Source organism: Leucopleurus acutus (assembly GCF_964270905.1).
Source record: "Leucopleurus acutus genome assembly, chromosome: 2".
Lineage (NCBI taxonomy): Eukaryota > Metazoa > Chordata > Mammalia > Artiodactyla > Delphinidae > Leucopleurus > Leucopleurus acutus.
In genome coordinates this window covers 183,537,895-183,553,960 of record NC_139143.1, presented here as the reverse complement: position 1 = coordinate 183,553,960, position 16,066 = coordinate 183,537,895, and the positions used below count along the sequence as shown (strand labels likewise).

Sequence of the window (16,066 nt, the reverse complement as noted above, 5' to 3'; positions counted from 1 at the left end):
GATCATACAGTATTTGTCCTCTTATGACTGGCCTCTTTCACTTAGCATCATGTTCTCAGGTTCCTCCATGTTGTAGTGTGTGTCAGAATTTCCCTCCTTTTAAGGCTAAATAATATTCTGTGGTATGGATGGACCACATTTTGTTTATCATTCATCCATCAATGGACACTTGTGTTGCTCTCACCTTCTGGCTATTGTGAATAGTGCTGCTACGAACATGGGTGCAAATGCGGGGTAGGTTTTAGAGGCAGAGACCGGGGCTCTAAGAAGCCGTGTGACTCACCTGAAGTCATACAAGTCGTCTGGGAGGGTCTGGACTTAAGGGCAGGCCTGGCTGTCATCACAGCCCATCCTCTCGCCACGACACCATGGTGTCCTCAGTCTTGGTCAGGCTCACTCACATATGGGTCATGGGTTGGACTTCACTTACCTGCCTCTCTCTGGAGTGACCTGGTGGCTGCCCCATCTGTGCTGCTCGTGACGACCACTCCAGGACGTCTTCTCACGAGTGCTGGTACTTCCCTCTCAACCCATAAAGCTCTCTCTATGCCCTGGATGGCTCTGAAACAATTTACCAACACAGAAATTCTGATTTTTCTGGGAAGTCAGGAACCAGGCTGGTTTTTGTTTTTTTTTTTTTAGATTTATGCTTCCTCTGGCAGCGGGGACCAGGGGGAGCCCCAGGATCCCGGTGGCGGACACCTTCACCCTGCAGTTTTCAGCGGGTCCTGGCACTGTGGCAACTGCTGTCACTGGGGCCAGAGTTGTGGGCTGTTGGGAAGTGACTTCAGGGTACGGCGTTTGCGGGGGGGTCGTTAGAAACAACGTGTGCAGGTGGAGAGGATGCATCATTATCTGACCCTCTCCTTTCACAGGTGGAGAAACTGGCCTGGGGAAGTGAAGTTACTTCCCCGTGGTGACAGAAAAATGCCCCCCAAATGACCACGTCCTAATTCCTGGAATCTGAGAAAATGTTACCTTTGAAGATATGATTAAGCTCAGGGTATGGACTGTCCAGGTGGCTCCAATGTAGTCACAAGGGTCCTTATAAGAGGGAGGAAGGTCAGAGTGAGAGAGGAGGTGTAAGGATGGAAACAGAGATCAGAATAATTCGGAGCCATTCGCGGAGCCCAACAGCTGGTCGTCCCTCCTCATAGAGTGTCACAATCAGTGTCCTTGTAGTTCGTAACCATGGGTCTATCTTCAGAGGCCAAAACAAGTTGCTCACATTCAGTGACAGCTCCTCAGACATCAGGAGACAGGGGCTATGTCCTTCCACGTCTGTCCTTAGTTAAACATCCATTTTCCTTTGTCAATATGGTCTTATTCTCCAAATACAAAGAGTCTCTGGCAATTTCCAACAGACAGGAAGCCCAGGTAACTGCTTACAAGCTGCAGTTTGGTGAGGCCTGGGGGCTCCGACCTTCCCTCCAGGCCTCCCCGCATCTGAAATTCTACACAGACTGTGCCTCCACAGTGAGCAGCGGTCCCTTCCTTCTGCCTTTACTGTATTTATTCCTGGTTAGCCCTCAAGTCACTACCACTTTGCTGAGAGTTAGTTGACCAAACTGTTTTCTCTAAGCAAGGGGGGTGGTTCTGGAGGCCACCTCCTCTCTGCTCTTCTCCCCTTTGCCTTGTGTCAGCATCCATCACTGAGTCATTCATTCAGTCAACAAATACATATTGAGCACCTAATATAGGCCAGCTCTGGGGTAAAAACAGTGAAAAGATCATTTGTGACTACAATTTAGTGAGGAGAACCAGACAGACCATGAGTAAATCAGTAATATGTATTATGCAGCAGATGGTGACAGGTGTTATGGAGAAAGAGAAGCAAAGTGCGGAGGGAAGGAGAGCTGGAAGCGGCGGGTCGCAGGATTCAGTGGGGCTGGGAGGAAAAGCTTGGTGAGAAAATGGTATTTGAGCAAGCGGCTAAAAGGAATGAGGGAGAAAGTCATGTCGACATCAGGAAAGGGTGCTCCAGGTGGAGGGAGCAGCAAGTGCAAAGGCCCTGGGGTTGAAATATGCCTGGTGTGTTTGGGGAACAATAAGGGGTCTGGGTGCCTGGATCAGAGTGAATGAAAGGGGAGTCGTAGGAAATTAGGCCAGAAAGAAAGGAGGAGGTCAGATCATGGGCGTGGGGGGCTGCTTATAAGCCCCTGGAAGAACCTTGGCTTCTAATCTCAGTGACATGGGAGTTACTGAAGAGTTCTGAGCAGAGGAAGGACGTGACTTGATATCGTTCTGGCAAGCAGGGAGGGGTCATTGTTCCAGATAAAGCTCTCAGAAGAGCAGAAAGTAGGAGCTGAACTTGCTTTCAACAGGTGTTTAGTCTACTCTGGTTTCCACTAATATGTTCGTCAGCTTTGATTTCCTCCAAGTCAAGGTTCTGAGTTGGCAGGACTCACTAAGTTTCGTTCTGCACCTAAAGCAGGAGCTGTGGACCTGAGAGGGTGGGCTTGCAGATAAAGGACCTGGTTCTGACATGATATTTAAGAAGCCACGCAATGGTTGGCGACAAAGACCCTGGCTCATCCCTCCCTCTATCACTTCTTGACCCTGGCTCATCCCTCCCTCTATCACTTCTTGGCTGGTGACCTTGGCCAAGTTACATTAACCTGTCTGTGCCTTGGAGTTCTCACTTGTAAAATGGGGTACGCCTGGCAATGACCTCTTTGGAAGACACCCATAGACTTAGAGCTACACTGTCCACCACAGTAGCCACCAGCCACATGTTGAGAACTTGATCACAGCCAGTCTGGACTTAGATGTGCTGTAAGTATAAAACACACCCAGATTTTGAAGACTTTGTACGAAACAAAGAATGGAAAAGTATCTCATGAATGAGTTTTCTATTGATAAGTTGAAAGAATAGCATTTTGGATGCGCTGGATTAAATAAAATACTGAAATTCATTTCACCTACTCGTTTGATTTACTTAAATGTGGCTACTAGCAAATTTAAAATTCTAGACGTGCTTTGAATCCTATTCCTACTGGGTGGAGCTGCCCTAGAGTGCTTAGCTCAGTGCCTGGAACACAGTAGACACGCAATAAATGGAGCCAATGGGAGAAGCCTGCTCAGGGCAGGAAGCAGGGACAGCCCTCAACCACATAAACAAGCACCCGATTCGTTCCTTTAGAACCTTATTTTCCCACATGCAAAGGAAGTGAAGCAACTGGTTCTTGACGTCATAAAATCCAAGGGCTGGATGCCATTTTGGAGGCTACCGAATCCATCCCCCTGCCTCTGGCAAGGAGGGTGTTTATCGTTATCCCCTGCAGTATCGTGCCAGGGCTGCCGTAACACAGCACCACAGACTGGGGGCTTCACGACAGAAATGTATTGTCTCATAGTTCTGAAGTCTAGAGGTCTGAGACCGAGGTGTGGGCAGGGCTGCTTCCTGCTGAGCGCTGTGAGAGAGGCTGCTTCCCCTCTCCTAGCATCTGGTGGTTTGTTCGCAATTTTTGGCGTTCCTTGGCTTGTAGAGGCATCACTGAGCTCAACCTTCACCTTCACCTGGTGTTTTTTTCTGCGTCCATCTGCGTTCAAACCTCCTCTTTTTTCTAAGGACACCAGTCATACTGGATTAGGGCCCGCCCTAATGATCTCATCCTACTCAATTATATCTGCAATGACCCTTGTATTAATCATGATTTTTACATTCTATATTTTATATAGCTTTGGCATCTTGGGGCCTTGCCACCAGGGATGGACTGTCCCTCCCGGGGTTGGCCAGTTCCTAGAGACAGTAAATCCTCACCAGTGAGCACACCCTTGACATGCAAAGCTACCAACCCAAGTCCATACCGCACCCACCTCCTTTTATCAGGTTCTTGCAGTCCGAGACACTATCTCCCTGCCCTAAATCACCACAGGGCCAGGCACATGACAGCGAAGGATCACCCTTTTAGCCAGAGCCTCCTGAAATTATTCAAACTAGCCAACCCTTAACCTGCCTCCTCTGCTTACCCTGCCGTGCCCATTCCTTCCTGCAAAAACCACAATAAAGACTCTCACCTGTTTTTCCTTTCATTCCTTCTGTCTCCTGACCATCCCTAGTGCTTCCCCGTGTGGCCCTGCATGGCTTCCACTCTTCCTATTTCTAGAGATCTGTTGAGTAGAAAACTTCATCCTTCAAGACAGTTATTCTGGGGCTTCCCTGGTGGCGCAGTGGTTGAGAATCTGCCTGCCGATGCAGGGGACACGGGTTCCAGCCCTGGTCTGGGAAGATCCCACATGCCGCGGAGCAGCTGGGCCCGTGAGCCACAACTACTGAGCCTGCATGTCTGGAGCCTGTGCTCCGCAACAAGAGAGGCCGCGATAGTGAGAGGCCCGCGCACCGCAATGAAGAGTGGACCCTACTTGCCGCAAGTAGAGAAAGCCCTCGCACAGAAACGAAGACCCAACACAGCCAAAAATAAATAAATAAATTAAAAAAAATCTCCCCTAAGCATTAAATTCTTGTGATAAATTTAGCTTATATATATATATAAAAAAGAGTTATTCTGCATGCCCCTAGTTTCTTCTAAAACTCTTTGACATCGGTATTTCCCTGATCTTTCAAATAAACCTCGGGGTAACAGATGAGGAAACCACAGCCCAGACAAGTCAGGTGACCTGCCCAGGTCAAGGAGGTGGCAGCAGGTCCAGGGTGTCCTGACTGTCAGCTCTAAGCTCTCAGCCCCTCAACGGGACCATGTGGCATCTTCATTTCTGATGCAGACGATCATTTATGTTGGTTATGTTTAAAAAGGGACATCATCTCGTTGGTGTCTTGTGCAAAAGCAATGCCATTCTTTCTAATAATGTGAGGGGAGGGCCTTTTCTTCACATGACGAGGGAGAAGAAGGAACATACTTTTGCACCTGCTGATTTGAAAGAGAAATACCGGGGTGATGGGGCCTATATGCAAAGGGAACCCACCCAGGAAACCTGTGCTGGGAGCTGGGGGCAAGCGGCTTCCAGACCCTCTCATCCTGCGACCCGGAGGAGGCTGGCTGGGGAGGGCACAGACCAAGCGAAAGTCAGAGACAGAAGAGGCCTTCGAGGTCATCTAGCCCCAGGGTCTGAAGCGTGTGGCCGGGGAGAGGAGCGTAGCCACCACCGTGTTCCGGGGGATGCGGCCAGCGCGGTGCCCTAGGTTGTTTCTCACGCGCATGTGGCTCCCTTCCTGCCCCTCCCTCTCTGATGACTCCCACCTACAGCCCCCAGGGGCGTCTGGGGTCACCACTCATGATCTAGAGCAACTGAGAAAGAGGACATGACACAGGTCGACTGCTGGCTAACAAGGAAGTGGGGACAGGGACCCCGATTCCTAGCGCTCTGGGTCCCGAGTGACCCACAGCTCCCTCAGGGTCCTGACTCCTGCCCTTGGCATTTATCCCATGACCAGCCCAGAGGATGGAAGAGATGAGGCACCCGGGGGCTCCTTAATGGGCAGCCCCTGAAGCAGAGGGTCCAGGCTGGGAGCCACTGGGAGGATGGGCTGTGAACACACAGATAATGCCCGTCTCCGGGGATTGTAGACATCTGGGATTTGACAGGAAAGGCTTAAATCCGGTGGGATTTGTAAGCCTGTTTGCACATTTCTATGAATTGGATAAGGAAGAAAAGAACAGCTTCTACGTGCAGTGCTGGCGGAAGCTGCTCTCTGAGCATCTTCACATGACATCACTCGAGGTCAAAGGGCAGGTGCTATCACCTGCGTTTGACAGAGGGAACACCAGGGCCCAGGAATGTCGGGGGATTTATCTGCCGTCAGACAGTTCACTGGAAGCTCGGCCACGGTCACGGCTGCCTAGCTGGATGTCTAGTGCATGGCGTGCCCAGCCCCCATCCCTAAGCTCTGCCCGCCAGAGCCTCCTCCCCGGACCTGGAAATTGGAACCAAGACAGCACAGTCTCGCGCAGCCTCAGCTGTCTCGTGAACGGAGCAGCGTATTTTTGGCCACATGGATGGAAAAATACAGAAAGTCCATCAGTATGTGAAGGGGGGGTAAAAAAACTGTGAGAAGCAGAGGGTGAAAAAAGGAGGCGCTGTGTTCCCTGCAGCCTCTCGGGTCTCAGCCACGAGCTCCCGGAGGCCTGACTGTTCAGGACTTGGGTTCCTGGTGACACCCACATGCTTACAAGACACCCTTCTGTCTGCTTATGTCAGAGGCAGCTGGTTTCCCATTCATCGGGGTAAACTGAGATCGGCGGCCTCAGTGTCCTGAATTCCCCCCACCAGCCATTCTCACTGCACCTCGCAGAGCAGAGGCTAACAGACTCCCAGAGTGAATGGCCGCCCCGCCGTCTTGCCAGCACTGCTCCAACAGATGGGGCGGGCACAGCTAGCTCCCTCCTGCCTTCGCAGTGGAGAGCCTGAGCCTCAGGACTTGACCAGGATCACACAGAATCTGCTGAAGGAGCTAGAGAACCCCTCTCTGGGCTCTGTCTTTGCTAAAGGGTGATCTGGATATCCTTGGCCGACCGAGGTCGGAGAGGGGGTATTTGGTGGGGACAAAAGCCAAGGCCAGTGATGTCGGCCTGTCCCCCCAATGGCCCTTGTGACGCAGCCCTCGGGAGTGTGCATTCGTCCACTCACTCACACATGCCTACTGCCCCACGGAGCCCCTTCTACGCTGGGCATGGCCCCAGGCGCTAGGGACACAGCAGGGAGCGTGCTGATCTGGCGCTCCTGTTTCTAGAGGGACAAGACTTGTGAACGAGATAATGTGGACTCAGTGAGCGAGACGCCACAGACACAACAAGCAGATATGACGAGGAGAGGGTGGCGACAGGACTGCTTGGGCGGGGTGGTCAGGGAAGGCCTCTCTGAGGAGGGGACATCTCCTGGGGACGTGATGATGAGGAAGACGCAGCCATTTGGGTTGGGAAACGTTTTAGCAGGAGAGGGAGCCGTAAGTTAGGAGGTCCTGGTTGGTCACTGGCACCTGGTGTGTTCACGGGACAGAGGAGCCTCGTGGGACCTAGAAGGGAGCTGGCTTGTCCTAAGTGCAATGGAAGCCAACAAAAGGTTTCCAAACATGCCATATACTGCACCAGCTGCTGGGGACTCAAGGAGAAAAAGACGCGGTTTGTGTCCTCAAAACAGGCCAGACCTGTGAACTGGCAAGCTCAAGTAGTGGCCATAGAGATAACACAGCATCCAATGAGGTCACACAGGCCAGACTCCCAACCCGGCCTTGAGGCCCAGAGGGTTGGAGGCTGGAAGGCCAAGTCAAAACCAGAAGGGCAGAGAAGCAGAGCTGGGGAAGGGCAGGAGGGAAGAATCGGGGACCTGGCTGGCACTGTTTGGGCAAAGACCCGAGGGCAGGAGCCCAGGACACTCCCAGGACTGGACTGACACACTCTGCTGTTCTCCTACAGTGACCAAGTTCAGGATACGGTTTGGCTCACATAACCGTGAACACACCCAATTCCGGTCCTCACGACAACCCACCCACGAGGAGGCCCTTCTGGGCCATCATCACACTGCCAGCCCGAAGGACAAGGCCTGCCAAGCACCTCACTCCCAGCTACCTCGGAGACCACGGGGTTCTGGGACAGCGGGCACTGGACGGCCACTTGGCTGAAAGGCCTACGCCTTTGGGTATCTGAGTCAGATGGCAGCCTGTCAGCTTCAGGTAACAGTGACACTGACCTCTCCAGAGCAAATCCCCAACTGCCTGTGCTCCCCCGGGGCTGTCCTAGCTGGGAAGGAAGGAGGGTCCTCTGTCCGCTAGCCCGGCAATGAGGTCGCCCTTTGAGTTAATTGATAGAACAGCAGGATGGAGGTGACATTTCCAGAAAGATCCAACGTTTGGGACAGAGTAGCGGGACCGGGTGGGGCTCTCCAGGGAGAAGAGAGACAGGGCAGGGCTGTCTCAGGTCATGTTTGCAGTTGACTCTCCCCCGGACTCCAGATCGTGGTGTCTGTAGAAGCTGACACCCGACTGGGACCCTGGGGATGGTGAGAAAGGTGACGCCGGGGAATCAACTCTAATTAAGACATAAGTTAAAAACACATGAGCCTATGACACCAGGAGATGTACAGGCCTGTGAACCGCAGGAGGAGGCCCCTTGCAAGAGCAAGCAAGACCTCAGTCAACCCCTGCCAGCAACGTGGTTCTCTTAAGTGTAAAACACAAGGGAGCGGTCCACTCCGCTGGCGAGCAAATCATGCAAATTATAGCAATAAGGGGATGTCATTGTTCTGTCTATTAAATTCGAAAGCATGTTTAAAAATAATAATACAGGGCTTCCCTGGTGGCGCAGTGGTTGGGAGTCCGCCTGCTGATGCAGGGGATGCGGGTTCGTGCCCCGGTCTGGGAAGATCCCACATGCTGCGGAGGGGCTGGGCCCGTGAGCCATGGCCGCTGGGCCTGCGCGTCTGGAGCCTGTGCTCCGCGACGGGAGAGGCCATGGCGGTGAGAGGCCCGCGTACCGCAAAAAATAAAAAAAAAATAATAATAATACATAAACCTGGGAGAGGCACGGTGAGACAGGTACTTTCCATTTGCCAACAGAGCCTGCTGTCTGGGGTGCAATTAGGCAAAAAGGTATCCAGAGATTTAACATAACCATAGACTCTGACCTGGTGATTCCACCTCAAAGAATCCACCCCAGAGAAATAAGCGGAGATGTCCACGAATTTACATGAATGAGGATGTTCAGTTCAGCACCGTGTATATACAAAACAGAAAAAAAAACAATGCACATTTCTAACAACAGGAGACAGGTTCAATGACTAGACATAAAATGACCTCTTACATGACCGTAAAATGTTAAATTTTCAAAGAGCTATAATGACAGGTAACTCTCACAACTCAGTAAGAGGAAAAGAGTCAGTAATAAGATATATAGTATAATATCAATTTGTTTAAAATATATATATGTGCATAAGAATAAAACCAGAACTAAACACAGTAAAACTTTCGTAGCAGTGGGATTCTGCGTGGTTTTTATTCTCTTCATGATATTTATCTACATTTCCCAAGTCTACAAAGGACCTGTTATTTTATAATCAGAAAAATAAAATGCTTTTATTTTCAAAGAAAACGAGTCACCTTGGAGTCACCTGGGCGAAAAGGACCTGTGTGACCTCCAGGCAAGCATCAGCTCGTGCTCCTTTGGCTGAATTACTGTTTCTTCTGTCAGTATGACAACAAGTCCCCACTCATCTGACCAAATCAGGCCCTCACGGCATCTGACATCAGGAAAGGGAGGTGGAGTTACTGGGAGATGGGGGGCGGGCTGCCCCAGAAGGCCGCGAGCCTGGCCTGCTAAGCAGGCAGGGTTAGTGATATAACTGGTGAGCACCCCACTCGCCATGAACCCACTCCTTGACAGGACTCTGCCTGCAGGGTCCACCCTGCAGGGGCTGAGCCATACCACAGAATGCCCGGGTGCTCCAGGCACTACAGTGGACCTTGTCTCGGAGGCTTGCACCCACCCAAGGGGCCAGGGTGAACAGACTCAAGGCATGACATGCAGCCGTGTTTAATCTCCCCCCAGTCCCCGCTTCTCCCAGCCCTTGCCTCCCCACAGCCTCCCTTGTCAAGGTCCCAGTTGCAGCTCAGATCTCTCCCCTGGGGCTGTGGGCTGTGTCCTGCAGGCCACACGAAGCCACGGCTGCAAAGGGAGGTGACAGAAGGTGCCTCACTATTCGGCACCCCTCACCCCCAGGCCCCAGATCCTGCTTGGGCTTCTCCCATAACACACACTCAGGGCTCCGTGCGGTCTGTGTCCCAGGGGAAGCCTGCTGGCTCCAGGCACCTCTGAGCACAGAGACAGCTCCTTGCCTGCCGGCTATGGTTCCTCATACCCAAGGCTGGGACATGTGAGATGTCCTGTGAGCCCACAGCCCCGGGCTGCCTGAGTGATCTGCCCCCTCCCCACTGCACAGAGACTACGGCCACCTGGATTCCAACAGAGGGGTCTCTGGAGGGACCTGGTCTCCCCAGACCTCAACTTCCCAACCTTTAAGACACAGACAGTCTTCCCTTCCCTTGAAACCATAGAACTTTAGAGTTGGAAGGAACCTTAAAATCCTCCTACCCATACTCCTTTGTTTACCAAAGAAAAATCTGAGACACAGAGAGACAGGAAAGTCGTATAATGTCACACAGCATTTCCACAGCTGCAGCAAAATGACTTCCCCCTCCAGCACGGTTTTCAAGCTTTAGTGAGGGTGCACTGCAAGCCCCTTTCAGGGGCTGGGGGTGGGGGGAATTAAAATGCAGATCCCTGGGCCTCACCCCCCAGGCACACATCCAGTAGGTCTGGGGCCCCAGGAATCTGCATGTCAAACAAGCTCCCTAGGTGATTAGCACACAGGTTTCTCATCACCCGTGTGTTTTCATTCCCTACCCACCTCACTGGGCTGCTGTAATGGGAAGGCAATGGGAGGGGCTGGAGGGCTTTTTAAAGATCACTGTCTGCTGAGAAGGTGCTCATGCTTCCCTGTCTCCCCACACCTTCCCCATCTCTCCCTCTCTATCCTGCTGGTCACCTGAGCGATTTCCCAGGTCTCTTGCTTCCAGGTCTGGAGCCCTTCTACTGAAAGAGGGATGGTCACTGTTCCCTTGATGGTATACTGTCCCACTTGGCCCAGGACCTACTATCTACTGGGAGAACCACCAAACCAGGTGCAGAATCTGGGGCTGGAAGGTCAGCTGTCACCCATGAGAGTCAGGGATGGTAGGACAGTGCTGGGGCTATTCTCACCCTCCAGAAAGCGTCAGGAGTGGGGTCAGACGCTCCTGAGTGCAAGCTCTTCTCAGTCACTAATGATGTGACCTTTGCACCTCGTTTGCTTCTTGTTGGGGAAGTTGTGGGTAAAGGTACTTGCCAGGCGCAGGTATTGTATTAAAAGAGACGGCACTTATAAACCACAAACCGCCGCCATAAGGTAGGGCCACCGGGCAAAACACAGGACGGCCAGTGACGTGAATTTCAGAAGAACAGCAAGTAATCCTGTGTATGAGAACATCCCAACAGGGCATGGGACACACTGATACTAAAATATTATGCGCGTTGATCTGAAATTCAGAGTGAATTGGGCATCCTGGAGTTTTGCTTGTTTGCTTTCTTGTTTGGGGTTGGTTTGCTTGTTTGCTGTTGCTAAGGTGGCCAGTGGGCATTCTGGCAGGCGTCCCCTTGCTCTCTTCCTTCAGACCCAGCACCGGCGGGCCGGCTCCCCCTGAGTCCTCAGACCCAGATGCCTCCGTGCCCCGCTTCCCCATCAAGCCCTGAGGAGCCTGCACAGAGGGGACCGGCTGCCCCCGACGGGTGGCTGAGCGCTCCCATCAGCAAGGAGGCTCACTGGCAGACGATCACATTTTTTTTTTTTTTGCGGTACGCGGGCCTCTCACTGTTGTGGCCTCTCCCGTTGCGGAGCACAGGCTCCGGACGCGCAGGCCCAGCGGCCATGGCTCACGGGCCCAGCCGCTCCACAGCATGTGGGATCTTCCCGGACCGGGGCACGAACCCGTGTCCCCTGCATCGGCAGGCGAACTCTCAACCACTGCGCCACCAGGGAAGCCCCGATCACATTTTTTGTGCTGTCAGGGCTAGTCAAGGTCACTTGCTCAAGGTCACTTGTTCAATTTGCTTCTCTGGGGGAGGAGGGACAGGGGAGGTGAAGGAAAGACAATGAGGGTGGGTCCCCTCTGCTCCTTCCTCTGAATTCCCTCCCCTGGGTGCCTGCCTAGAAAGCCTTGGAGCTTGTGCCCCATGGTGCCTGGCTTTCCTTCGTGGGAAGTGGGTAGTCAGCGTGGCCAGGGGCAGGGGGTGGGGAGCCAGGAGGCCCTGGTGCACTCCCAGCTGCTTCTAACTCTCTGTGTGACCTTGGGCAAGTCACTCGCATCACCTCTCTGGGCCTTCCAGAGAAAACGGGGTAATAGTAACAGCACTAATGCTTATTAGTACATACTGTGTGTCAGGCACTGCTCTAAGTACTTTATAGATAATACCCTTTCAATCCTCCGAACTAGTAAGAAGTAGAGGCAGGATTTGAACTAAGCAGCTCTGTGCCAGAGTCTGGGCACTTGGCCCCCTTGCCCGCTGCACCTGTGAAAACATGAGAGGCCCAAATGCAGAAGGAGGAGGGAAGGGGGTGACTGACACCTAGCGATCACCTAGATCATCTACTCCTTGCTACGATTACCACACCCTCGACAGAGCCGACTTCGCACAACCCTCGCCGCAAACATGCTGTGGGATTTTGATCTTCAGTCTGAAGTCAGAGGCAGGGAAACGGAGGCACAAAGAAGGTCAGGGACTTGTCTAGGGTCATAATCTGAGTCTACGTGGGAGCTCAGCTCTCCCACGTCAAGGCCTGGGTTAGGTGCTTCGCAACCGCCCCACTTCCGGTTCACAGAGCTCGGGACACTGCTCTGGCCACAGAACATGGGCAGTGAGGTCAGAGCTGCTCTCAGTGCTTCACCCCAGGAGATGCCGGAAGCCCCCATGCTGCCATGCTGCTGTCTCCATCCTCTCCCCGCCTGAATGAGACCAACTCTTCCCCAGGGCCTGGACACTGTTCCTTGCTCTGGACCCGTCCATCCTTACCCCCAGCCACACATCCTCATCTGATGGCTCTTCGCTTTCCTACATTACAGACAGTAGGAAGGATAACATTTTCTATTCTTTGCTCTTTAATTTACCCACTTTATCTTGACAATCACTGGTCAGATGGATTGGTCAGCACCACTGTGTCCCAATTTCACACAGGAGGAAGAGGAGGTTCAAAGAACTTTCCCAGCGTCACCCAGTTTTTAAGCCAGGACTCCAGTGTATACCTTCCAACCCAGGGCTCTGTAGAGGCCTCAGAGGGCAACCAAAGTACTGGAAAGATGACGAAACCGAAGCCCAGACAGGATACCTGTCCTGGTTAAGGTCACAGCCAGCCACGGCACAACTGAGACTGAAATCCACAGCTCCTGACCCGTCACCCCTAGCCCTCGAGTGAATGATGGTGGGAGCCAATGACAGCACCTCAACTGACAGCTGGGGTTCATGATGCCAACTCTACCAAGAAGCAAAGGCAGATGCCATCAGAACCAAGGGGAACCGCCGTTCAACAGTGACGTCTGCATCTGGACCTTCCTGTCTTCTGGTGGGGAGGGTCTGGGGAGTGAGTGAAGGCAAAGTTTAAAGTTGGGCGACTCTGTACCTTGCAGGTCAGATCTTTTTAGGACTGCTCATGTGGGAGAGCCAGCCTGGGCTTCAAGTTCCAGCTCAGGGGCCCGTGTCTGCAGAGAAGTGACGGCCCCTAACACCTGGGATTTGTGCTAGTGACAGTACAGAATGAATAAGCGAGCACAGGAATTCCGGACACAGATGCGCAGCATTTCTGAATTCTCAATAAATGGAAAAAATATATATTTACCCATGATAAATCCACATCTATGTCACCTTGTATACTGTGGGTCTTTCAGCTCTGGTTCCTGTTCTGACAAACCCTCGGGGTCAAGGTGGGAGGTGGAGTCTGGCTCTGAGAGGTCGCTGCTCACATGCTCACCAGGGGAAGCCTGGAATCCACTGAAAAGAAGGGCATTTCACCCGCTCCCTGTCATGGGGCTCATTCTTATGTATGCTGGGGTCCCCTCTCCTCAGCTCTGCCTTTGCTTCCTTCCCACTGGCCTTCACAGGCTCTCTTACCTGCTGTGCCCTTATGTTCCTGTCTGCCAGGTGGGGACGTATGTCCATGTCACTGCCAGAAAAGTGCACGAGGCAAGCAAAGGGTGCCCCAGCCCACAAGACTGTTCAGCAATTTCACGTCTGGGCTGAAAAGCTACTGAACGGCCAATCTTTACTGCATGACTGGCTCTTAGCAAGCTGCTGCTTTTCCTCACCAGGAATATTCCTCACTCCTTTTAGACAGAAGAGCAAACTGGGAGCTGAGAAACGAAGACCTACTCAGGTTACAGAAGCCCTTGGAGAGCTCTTAGAACTGGTGGGCTCCCTCCCCATGTTCAGTGTAGTGAGATGGGTACTGAAATGCTACCCACGGAGTAGGGTGTCTTCCACTTAGGAGGGGCCCAGAAATAACCCACACCCACCAGTACTAGGACCCAAAGCCCCACAGGATGATCTCGGAAATCCAGGTCCCAAACACTACTGGAGAAACAGGGGGGAAAGCAGGGCAACCAGGCCCAGAATCTCCAGAGAATCCCTGATGTGTCCCTCCCCACTCCCCTTCCCTAGCAGAGTCCCAGGGAAAGTTCTGGGAACCTGGGAGGGTCACACCGGGAGCAACTCTCATCCAGGACAGTGGCCGTGGGCGCCCAGGCCTCCCCTTCCAGGCTCAACGCGAGGCCGCTGCCCTAGGCTCTCCCCGCGCGCTCTGCCTCACTCCTTCCCGCGTCCCGGTCCGGCCGGCAGGCTCACCTTTGGGCAGCTTGGACACGTTCTCCTGGATCCAGGAGAAGAGGTGGGCGAAGTCGCAGTCGCAGAGCCAGGGGTTCCCGTCCAGGCGCAGGGTGCGCAGCGCAGGCAGCGCGGCCAGGGCGGCCACGTTGAGGCTGCGCAGGTTGTTGTCGTTGAGCTCCAGCACCTGCAGCGACTCCAGGGTTTCGAAGGCGGCCTCGTGCACGCCCGCCAGGTTGTTGTTGGCCAGGCTCAGCTTGACCAGCCTCCCGGCCGAGCGGAAGGCGCCGGCGCCCAGCTGGGTCAGGTTGTTGTAGCTGAGGTCGAGGAAGGCGAGCTTGGCCGAGCCGCTGAACGTGCCCTCCTCCAAAGAGCGCAGAGAGTTGTTCCTGAAGTCCAGGTAGACCAGGTCGCCGTAGAAGATGAAGAAGCCCTCGGGGATGTGCTGGATGCGGTTACCGGCCACCAGAAGCTTGCGCACGTCCAGGGGGAAGGGGTCGGGCACGCTGGGCAGCCCGCGGTCGCGGCAGTCCACGGTGTGCGGATCGGTGCAGGCGCAGCCCGCGGGGCACGCGGGTCCTGGCGGGAGCAGCAGCAGGAGGCTGCAGAGCCCCAGCGCGGCGCCGGCGCCGGCGGGGGCGCGGGGCGCGGCGCGGGGGCGCATAGCCGGAACCCGCGCGAGCGGCGGCGACGCGGACGCGGCTCTGGGGCCGAGCCCTGGCGCGGGGCGGCGCGCGAGGTCCCGGCGGCCAGATGCTGGGAGCCGGAAGGCTGCTGGGGCGGGGAGGGCTTGCGCCCGGGCGCGCGGGGCGATGGAGCGCAGCGCGGACCGACCAGGGGAGCACGGGAGGCTCGGGCGGAGGGGGCAGCTCCGGGGAGGGAAGGCCGAGGGACTAGCGAAGGATTTACCCGAACAGGAAATTAACCCGCTGGAAAATCCCGGGAGAGAGGCGGGAGCGGCAGGGGTGGCGGAGTGGCCGTCCCAAACGCGGCCCCGCCCGGGCAGCTTATTTCCGACACCGGGCAATAAGACCTGTCTTGCGGACTTGGCGCGGAACACTCGACGACCAAGTTCAGTGACCAAGCGCCCCCAGCCCCAGTGGATTTCAGAGGGCGTGTCACGGTTGTGCGCCCCGCACCCCCGCGCCCGCCTGGTGCCAAAGCGCGCTCCCCGCGCGCCGCCCCTTGCAAAAGGGAGCGCGACCTGGGTCCCTCTGGCTCTGCGCCAGGGCATTCCCGGCGGGCTCTCGCGGGCCGCGCCAGGGGCTGTTGATCCGGGGTTGGGCGGGGCTCCAGAGGGCTCCAAGGAGCTCCAGGGTGGCTGGTCCTCCTTCCACCTTTCCTCCACCGGCACTTAACCCATCTCAGTGAGACAGGCGGGGTCAACCAGTGGGCGCTGCCAGGGCCCCCGCTGTGGCCCTAAGGAAAGCCAGGGGCCAGTCAGCAGTTTCCACGCTGGCCCTGAGTTTGTCGGGGAACTGGCAGCCACCCGGGCGCGGATCTGCTGCTGATCTAACCAAGGCCCAGCCGAGAGGCTCCCTCAGAGGCCTCAGAGGCCGGGGTTCCCAGCTGTGTGGCCTCAGTTCCAGTGCTTCCACACTCTGGACCCCGTGTGCCCCATCTGTAAGATGGGAAAAGGTAATATGCATGACACCAGCTTTGGGGGAGGGACACAGAGTCAAGAAACAGAGTTTAAAAATGAGCTTTTC

General features: G+C 54.5%; 1 protein-coding gene across 1 annotated transcript in view; it reads right to left on the bottom strand.

Annotated features, from left to right (window-relative positions):
• Positions 1 to 15,021, bottom strand: part of LRRC38 (leucine rich repeat containing 38) — a gene marked incomplete at both ends in the record, with an annotated part of 33,666 nt that extends 18,645 nt beyond the window's left edge. The window contains one exon of the mRNA XM_082865099.1: positions 14,379 to 15,021. Coding sequence (XP_082721225.1) covers positions 14,379 to 15,021 — 643 coding nt within the window. The remainder of the gene's footprint in view (positions 1 to 14,378) is intronic.
• Positions 15,022 to 16,066: the final 1,045 nt, after the last annotated feature.